The sequence below is a fragment of the Neopelma chrysocephalum genome, unplaced genomic scaffold, assembly GCF_003984885.1.
Source record: "Neopelma chrysocephalum unplaced genomic scaffold, ASM398488v2 Primary Assembly neopelma1_42b, whole genome shotgun sequence".
Lineage (NCBI taxonomy): Eukaryota > Metazoa > Chordata > Aves > Passeriformes > Pipridae > Neopelma > Neopelma chrysocephalum.
This window is the reverse complement of record NW_020897701.1, coordinates 6,884,558-6,894,270: the sequence shown is the minus strand read 5'-3', so window position 1 is coordinate 6,894,270 and position 9,713 is coordinate 6,884,558. Positions and strand designations below refer to the sequence as shown.

General features: G+C 38.3%; 1 protein-coding gene across 4 annotated transcripts in view; it reads right to left on the bottom strand.

Annotated features, from left to right (window-relative positions):
- Positions 1-1,267: 1,267 nt before the first annotated feature.
- Positions 1,268-9,713, bottom strand: part of PPA2 (pyrophosphatase (inorganic) 2) — a 35,573-nt gene continuing 27,127 nt past the window's right edge. For 3 of the 4 annotated variants that reach the window (XM_027677112.1, XM_027677111.1, XM_027677109.1), the window contains 4 exons: positions 9,328-9,413; positions 7,061-7,130; positions 2,488-2,527; positions 1,268-1,450 (listed from right to left, as the gene is read on the bottom strand). In XM_027677112.1, coding sequence (XP_027532913.1) covers positions 1,422-1,450; positions 2,488-2,527; positions 7,061-7,130; positions 9,328-9,413 — 225 coding nt within the window. In that variant the 3' untranslated portion in view covers positions 1,268-1,421. Of the gene's footprint in view, positions 1,451-2,487; positions 2,528-5,603; positions 5,655-7,060; positions 7,131-9,327; positions 9,414-9,713 lie in introns of those variants that run through there. The other variant, XM_027677110.1, reaches the window with a different exon arrangement.

Sequence of the window (9,713 nt, the reverse complement as noted above, 5' to 3'; positions counted from 1 at the left end):
AAATACAGAAAATCAATACTGTAAAGGTATGTTGGATGCAACATATCCCTTGACTACAAAAAACGAAAGTAGTCCTCAATATCTGAGGTTTATGCTGCATTTTTCATACCACACCTGAACTCTTGTGTATAAAACAATGCAGAGTTCTATGCAGATGGGAGAACTTCATCTGCTCCTAAGTGCTGCGGCCCAAACTGAGAACTCTGAAGTGACTGGTGCTTATACACTAAACAGTATACTAGAGGAGACTCTAAACCAGGGATAGCGAATCCTAAAATCAAAGAAACATTTCCAAAGGTGAAAGCTTTCTTACTAAAAACTTATTCTATGTATAGGAAAAGTTAGTCCTCCGTGGCAAGCCACAGCATAACTTTTTCAGTTCTTTATCTTCCACTTCCCTCCTATGTCAACAGTATTAACCTTTTGTTTCCGACACTGTACAAAGCAGACAATGCTCACCTTTGGTCTCAGTAACAAGCTGGATGAAGTTGTCTGTCTATATTATCATTTCCTCTCTTTCTACTTAACAGCTGGCTTTTTTGTCTTTAATGAACACTGTCGTACAGACAGGCCAGATATAATCCTGCAGTAGGAAAAAATGGCAGATATTTTTACCATGAAAGTACAAAACTTAGTTCTGTACATTTTATTAATCTTGTCCCATTGAATGAATAACTAACTGTCAAAAGCATACACAATTCTAAAAATGGAAGCTTTCCACAAGGAAAATCCTTCCTGTATGATGAAACACACAAGTTATCAAAACAGGATGCAGAACAGAGAGCACATGTGCATCCTTACTTCAATTGTTATGGTGTTAGCCCTTCCTAGTTGAATTAATCTTTGGAATGAAGTTGTGTTTTTTTTTTTAAAGCAAGTATGCTCTGCGTATAACTCTCCGAAGCATGCAGAGACAACTGGGCACAAAAGTAAATACAACTCGGGAAATAGTCACCTATCAAAGAACATGGTAAACTCCTAAGCCTATTACATAAAGATTACTGTCTACTTGAAATGGATTACAGTCAGGGTGGCCAGAAAAGCCCTAAGATATAAATTAACAGTCTTCTATGCACCCGATGGCTGGATTATTCCAAAATCTGGAGAACAAGGTTGAAGACAACTTATCTCCCATCTCATTCAATACCACACTTCATGAGTGGATACAAGCAATTCTGGAGTTCTGAGATGCAGAAATAAACAAACAAGCAAGCCCTCCTCTTCCCTCTGTTCCACCCTACACAAAGATAGACATGGAAAGGAAACATTTATTATAATGGCAGTGTTTATTTACAAGAGAGAAGGTTTACACAAGTTGAAAAGTTGTTTCAACAGGAATCCAACAATTAGCGCTCTTGCCCATCTTCAAAAAAAGGGACGACTTTAAGATTTGATGATGCACCTCCAGAAGACTTTGATGATCATTTGGGACAAAAGTACCAGAAATCAACTAAAACAACAACAAAAAAAAAAGTACATCAAGAGTGACAAGAGTGCTATATAACCAGCCGGACACGTGAAAAAGCAAAATTCTCTGCTTTCAGCTGCCTCCCCTCCCATAACAATCCCTCTGGGTAAGCTCTATCCCCAGCCTTTGCAAAGCAGGGCCCCAAAATAATATCTGTTCACTCTAACAATTAGTTTGGCTGAAACAATCCTGCAACAAGTTACAACATTGTTGTGACCATCTCTGGAAAACATCAAAGACCAAGCAGATTATGTTCAGTTGTCTGTCAGAGGTCTGAGATGTAATACTTTGGTAAATAAATGCTATTTATTGGCACGCCATATAAAAGCAAATGGAATGCAACTTGTTTTCCCATGACATGGACTACACAGATGTTACTTTGCACACAATCTGGAACTCAGCTCATGACTAAGTTTGAGTTAGTGTTTTCATAATTCCCTCCATCTCAAAAAGAATGTATGTCTTCTCTATAGTTCCTGCCAGTAGAAAAATTTTTTTTAAGTAGTTAAAAATGAAAATGTAGGATGTATTCTTATTTCCTAAAGAAAAACACATGTTCTGTTAACAAGAAAAATAGTCATAACAGTGAAAAGATAAAGTTTTGTCTTTAGAACTTACACTTGAAAAGTAGGTATGGTTATGTCAATTTTGGGAAAAGGAGCTGTTCATTTGATTAGTTAGCTACTGTGAGGTATGACACAAACTAAGGCAAAGGAACCTATCTCCTCTGCTTTAAAAAGGATAAATGTCATGCATTTGCCTTGCATAATCAATAACAGTAAAATTTTGTCTTCTCATCTTTTTATGTGGACTACACTTTCACTCAAAAGGAATCTCCCGCAAACCATCCATGAATTTCTGTTATGTTCTATTTAACAGGGGACAGGCAATATGATATGATAGGATATAACTATTATCATTTTCACATACACAAAACCACCTTTTTTCAACAAAACAGTTATGTCAATTTTTAAAGCAAGCAGTTAGAGAAATAGTATGGCATCTGGGAAAAAAGGTACCTTCTGGGGAAATAGAATCTCCATTCACATGCACTGGTGCCTAAAAATAAAACAAACCAAACCAAGGTATCAGTATTTAGTTAAGGTTTCACAGGTAGCACCCACACTCCAAGTTATTTTACTCCTCAAGGCAAGAGGTATTAACAAAAACAGAACTTTCTCTTGCTCCCACAGGACAATATTCCACCTTAGAGACTTCTCACCCCCACTCTACAAATTTCTTTGTTGCTCATAAATGACAAAACAAGCACACGAGTAATTAGTGATAGATTAATGCCTTACCTAATGTAAAGGGGATTTTCCTACTCTATCATCTTTGAGGATAATAGGATTTGTTTTTTACATACGAAAGGGTAAAAATGCCTTTCCATTTATTATGTTCCACTATAAGATATGCATGTGAATACACACACAATTTACATTACATATATGAAAACAATTTAAAATAAATATGTGATGATACTCTTTTACAATCACACTTTGACAGAGCAGGATTCAGTTCTGCGGAAAAGTGACAATTTCTTTTAAAATTTAGGTCTGACATTTCAAAGCTGGATATGCCATTATTCAATCGCAGTTATTACACAGCATGTCTTGTCCTGTAACGTAAAGGACAAAATTAAAGCCAGTTTTAACACTGTCTGGAAGCAACCTGCCTCGTGATGAGGATGCAACCATCCTCCACTGCCCTTCCTTAGCACAGCGCAGCACTTGGACTGAGCTGCACTGATGTAACATTCCCTGAGCAGGCACAAGGCTCTACACACTGAGGAGCGGATTGAAGCCTATGAGGAGGGAAGGGAGAAGAAGGATTCTTCTTCCCACTTCAGGAAGGAAGTCATTTCACTTGCACGGCGGGATTATGTGACTGGTCTGAAAGGATGTACCAGTAAGACAAACGTAACCCAGGTCCTTCCAGGTCATACCACCAGACTATCGCCTCTCTTTCCAGTAAAACCCAAGCTTTACCTCATAAGGCAGGGAGAACCAGTGGTCACCATGTATAATCAGATGCCTGCCACTCCTCAGAAGTGCTCAATTGCTCTAATTGCTCAAAAGGTTTGAGATAAGGACTCGGCACCTTTCCCCCAGGATCAGATCAAAACCTCATCCCACTGAACCAGGAGTCTCTTCACTATACAACACTTTCAATTGGAACACCATTTAAAAACCAAATAAATGAATAAAAAACAAACCCCAGAGTAAAAAACCCACCAATCTTTTGTTTCACAACTGAAAAATGTACAGAAAATTCTGCCTCTAGTAAGTCTCAAATGGAATGTCCTCACAGAAAGCATGTAGGGAGAAAGGCAATTAAAAGACTTTCCTGCTTAGATCTGCATTATTCAAAACACATTAGTAAACATACAGATTGAAATTTGTTTGGAGTTTTTTTAAATTATCAGGAAAAGTCAAATATTTTCCCCTGTAAAACATTGTTCTGCATTTTATCAAAGGAGACATCATCTAGCAAAGCTTTCCTAGTTCACTTTCCAATATTATAAGGGAAGAATTATGTGATATGTCTGAGAAACACTGCTCTTCTAACTATATATAGATTGTCTTGGAGATTTTCCAACTTGCAAAGTCCTCAGCAGCTTCTTCAGAAAGCAAGCAGTTCTTAGGATTAATGTTAAACAAAGGTTTGGCAGTCCTGGTCAGTTTTACAGATGGCAACACTTAAAAGCCTCAAATAAACAGTATATCTTAGCACTAACAGGTTCATCTACAAAGCTCTATTCCCCCTGAGTTTAGTTTTCAACATATACTGACAGTGAAGCTGAGAAGGAGATGAAACAACTTTCAGAGGCTAGAGAACACTAGAAATTTTCACCACGTAGTGTTAAAATTCAACTAGGTTTGTTGTTACAGAGGTCTGGTGCATTTTTGGCTCGTTCAAGTGAACAGTACATGTGCTTATACACACAGATTATCTTCCATCTCTTTGGAATTGACTGAACATGGCAACTTCACCTGCTGTGGAATCATTCCTAGTTGGCCACCAATACAGATGACAGTACACATGACGGAAACTAACTCAATGGAGTGGAAATTCTCCAATGCAGACAAGTCATTTTAACCCCCATCAGTAAAATACTGAAAGGTCAAACAATTCTGAAATCAACTTTATTAACTTGGGAATTACCCAGTCAAAATCTATATGAAATTCTGATTAGTGCACAATTTGGTAAACGTTTGATAAGGATCTGAATGTTTTCCATTTGGTTTTTAGTTAGAGCTCTCCTGCTTGCCATGAAAACAGTTCCATAACAATACTGAGTGTTGCCTTTTGGGTTTTGGTGTCTTCTTTCGGGTTTTGTTTTGGGTTTTTTTTGAGAACATATATCTGATTTAAGGCAATTATCACCCACTCAAAATGCCACAATTGGAGTCTGACCCTGGAAACAGAACTGTAGGGAACCAGCTCTCACTGAACAAATAGCTCAGAAGTTTTGCAGTAGCTGAAATATGTTTCTCACTGTACTTGCATACAAAATCTCTTCCTCAGCTTTCATATTTTGTTTTTATCCAGGAGTTAATAGACGGATATAAATTAGAAGGAAATGTATCTGCTTTTAGTTTATATAAAAACTCAACAAAAAACACAAACGCCCCTGCAGACAGACACAGCCATTAAAATTCTGCAGCCAACACTCACGTACTTTCACTTCAGTGTGAAAGAGATGAATGTCTGACAACCAAAGCATGCAGTGTAGTGTACTAGACAAAAAGATACCTGCTTAAAATGTGCAAGTCAACCTCCCTGCTTATATTTAGAGTTCAACTGTTCACTATTCCTATTTCAAGGTCATTTAAATTTTTTTAGTTATCATTATTTTTAGTTATCGTAGATTGGCAATTGCATGCAGCATGAACAGTATTTAATAGAGTATTGCATATTTTCCCAGTCTGGAAAGTACCAAGAGCCAGCACCCATCAAAGACATAATTAAAGACTTAGACTGAACTGAAACAGAATCATGCAATGGAGTATGTGGAGACAACTTCACAAAAACATTATCACTCAAAGAAAAAAATGTGAGGCACAAAAAAGCCAGGAAATGATACTATTTGATAAGAAGGCAAGCTTTCATAATAAAAAAGGCATTAAAGTTTGATACAAGGTACCTGTTTTATGAACTGGTTTTATTAACGTACTCCCCTCCCCTCAAAACAAGAAAAAATTTGATTTGTTATCAAGAGACCAAATAAAGCATACTGATGATTTAATAATTATTTACCCTACATGCTTCAAAATACAAAGAGCACAGAACGCAAAAGGAAATATTCCTTTGCAGGTGTGTCACCATTCGAATATATCGGAACTTGAAGATTCAGTTGCATTTGAAGACTCACTAAAAGTTATTGCAAATTTGAAAGTACAGAGGAGGTAAATATTTGCTTATAGCTGTGACTGACATGTCTAAAAACATACCTGAATTCCAAAATGAGTTTTTCTTTCATTTAAAACTTACAGTCCCATTAATCAGCATTCACAAATGCAACAATAAAGGTACTTTTAAGGAAATGCTGAAAGCAAGAGACCTCAATAAGAAAAAGTTTGGTTTGATACTTCTTTATGACTTAAACCAACTTTTCTTTACAACTGACAGTCTTATTTGCTGGTGACAAAACAGCACCCAGGACAACACATTTTTCCTAGAAATGCTGTTGGAATGTTAACTGCACAGACAGTGGATGGCGTGTCCTTTGACACCTGAACTTGCATAATTACTGTGACTATTGAGGCAAAACACTGGCTGCCCTGGCAGCCATGCACATGCAAAATATCTGCTGCACTCATGTGGTCATGAGCACAGGCTCAGTCACAGCACATGTTAAAAAAGAAAAAGTAATACTTGGGGGCACTTTTCTCCATGTAATTTCTGGTAACTTTGCTTAATTTCTGCCATCCAAACTAGCATATTTTGAAATGGAAAAAATTCTCCTCCACTAACATTTGCACATGAAAGCATCAGACCTGCAGGACATTTTTCTTGCCTGAACAGGAAACCTGCATGTTTTAATTTTATGTTAATTTTGAGAATATGACAGGCAATCTTTAAGAAAAATTCAAAAAAGCATCCCACTCTCTTACAGCATTGCATTTAATTATACCAGTAGACAAACAAAGGGTCTGTTTAGAGATTAGGGACTACAGTCAGCTAGTCAATGAGTTCTAACACTGAGTTGTAACTCATGGCAACAGGGAGACAGAGAAGACAGCAGACTAGATACAAATAGCAGTCCATCTTGCTATTCAGGATTAGAAGAAACAGAACTGCAGATGGAGGAAAAAAAAATAAAAAAAACAAAACCAAAAAAACCCCACCAGAACAGTAATGAACCTGCCAGAAAGCACAATTGGATCACTGCAATGAAAGTTTTATATCGCAAAGCTTACTCTTCCCCCACAGCCTTTGTGCTCCTGCTTTTACTTTATGCCTTAAATTTTTGCGTAAGGACCATTTCAGTTTAGCTACTTTATTTCAGTTTTGGAGCTCTGAATCTTCTTTTCCTATTAATCATTAAAAAAAAAAAAGGGGAGGGTGGGGGGGAGTAAATACCCTTACCGACTGAACAATTGACCGGGCATCCTCCTCACTGCAACAAAATGGGCTGCCACTCAGCAGAACATTTGTGCTGAAAAATTAAATTAAAAACATGCTTTATCAATCAGTGGAAAAAAGCCACACATAATTAAGTACCTATGGAAAAAAAAACCACCTTCACATAGAGAGCTCAGACCAGTGTATCTGCAAGAAACGAGGAAGTCAAAAACACAAAGTAACCAGTAATGCTCAAAGGAACAGGCATGTGGAAGGGTTCATTGTTCCTTTGGGTTTGAGGGGGGTTTTAGGCTCTATGTTCTACATTAGTGCAAGCAGTGCTCACACTCAGTGCTTCTGGCTGCTAACTTGGGTACAGTTCAGAGGACCACAGTGAAGAAACCAAATCCCCCAAAAGAGTCAGCAGAGATAAGCTGGCACTTCCTGAGGCAGTTGAAGAACACCTAGATGGCCAGCACAGATGATGTGAATATCCCCCATCTCTTATGCCTTGAAGGATGGACAGATTCTGTGGCAGGTCACAGAAGTAACAGGAGGTTCCTTCAGTAACCTATCTGCAGTATCTAACGGGAAGGAAAAGCAGGCCAAAATTCTACTCCTACATAAAGCAGGAGATACCTGTAGTACTTCCAGACAGCAGACAAACGCTGGGGCCAAATCCCTTGAAGAAATGTTTCCCTATGAATCTGTATCCTTTCACACAGAAAGTGAGTTTGGTCATGAGTTTTTAACGTCCTACAGAGTAAACTGCAAGAACTTCAATTACTCAAAGTAAGACTGCAATTTTAAATTTTTTTTTCATTTTATCAACGTGAAGTTCAAAGTGCCTCTTAAATGATAAAGACCAAAATTTGAATATTATCCTACAGTATTCTTGCCATCCAAAAGTAAAATTACCAACCTGTCCAACTGCTAAGGTGTTGGGCAATTGCTGGACAATCAGCTCCAAGAAAGAGAGAGAAAGTCACATTTCCCCAAAGCAGAAGACAACAATAACTACCAGAGAACAGCTCTTCCCACAGCCTTTGCCCTCTGGTTTAGCCAATGACAATCTACAGTCCTTGGAAAGCACCAGCCCTACTATTCAGGGCCTCTAGTGCCAGGACTGCCAATGCAAACCAGTCCAGAAAGCTTAATAAAGTCCATTTTAATTCAGACCAGGCCAAAGACTAGTAAAGAACAATAGTTTGGTTCTCTCACTCCAGAGAGCAACTCAAAAATATGGAATGCTAAGCTGCCAAAGAATTTTGCAACATAGCAGTTGTCCTGGTTAGAACGGCTGGGACCAATTCATCCCTGGATGGGTGTAACCCAAAACTGTGTATTCTATAGCCTCCATGCCATTTCCCAAAAACTGCTGTCAGTAGAGGCCTGCAAGGTGGGAAGATGTTCCTGTACCCTTTTATGGAATTCCCTGCTCTGATATCCTTATATGGAATTCCCCGCTCTGATACCCTTATATGGAAGAGGGACTGAGCATCCGCATGCCCTTTTATGGAATTCCCTACTCTGAGGGAGGGACTGAGCACTCCCGCCTGAACTGGAGAGTATATAACTGGGAGTTTCAGAGCCTTGCGACCTCTCGTGGGATCCAGAGGAAGATTGCAGACCACTGCCTTCAACTAGACTGCAGACCACTGCCTTCAACTGGACTGCAATCACCACTTCTGACCAGACTGCAGCAGCTCTCCCACCAGCAGGTTTATTCCCTCTCCCTTTGCTTTGGACTCGGGGGTGGGCCAAGGTACACCACTTTTGTTCATACCCCAGGGTGCTGGGTATACATTTGGGTTTTGTGGGTTAAAACCAATTGTCTGTCTGTATAATTGTACTTATTGCATTATTTTAATAAATTGTTATTCTGACTTATAAATCTCTCTTTTGAATTGAGTTCATTTTCCCTTGCTGGTTAACTTTTAAACCAGTACAGCAGTGCAGCAGTGAAGGATAGAATAAACAGTGACAAGAGGACTGGTACAAGATACCAAGATTCTCCCAAAATGATCCCGAACAAACACTCTGGGGCCATTCCTCAAAAGCCAAAGTAATCTATGCCACTTCTATGTAATGCCACTTACCAGTAAATCATCATCATACAAGGTGCAATTAATCAATCATGCTTTATTATCAATTAATTATCAATCAAACCCATGAGTATTCCAGTTATCTCAAACAAAAAAAAATTAAGCAGTTCATGGACAGCTGCAATATGTTGAATAGCACCAGTACCAGCACAACACAAAGAGCAAGAGACACGACTGGATACTTACCAATTAATAGTACCTCCATCAGCTTTTTTATGAAGCAAAGCTTTCCAGTGTTCATGGGTGGATTTAATAATTTCAACAGCAAAATCCTAGTTTACATGAAGGAAAGTTTTATGAATTAAACTGTTAGTTAACAGAAAAAAAGGCACAGAACTAGTTTATTGAAACATACTATTTCATGTGGTATTTTAAGGGGCCTCCTTTGAAGCCTCATTAAATTTCTGGAGAATATAACACCCTTTTTATGAAAAGAAACAAACTTCACTATCTTTCAAATATACTGGCTACACATTCAGAAGTTCCCTCAGTCCTCAGCCAGAAAATATGAATGCTGCATGAAAGAAATGAAATCAGCACTAGATGCTAAGCAAACCCCTACTGCTGCAGAA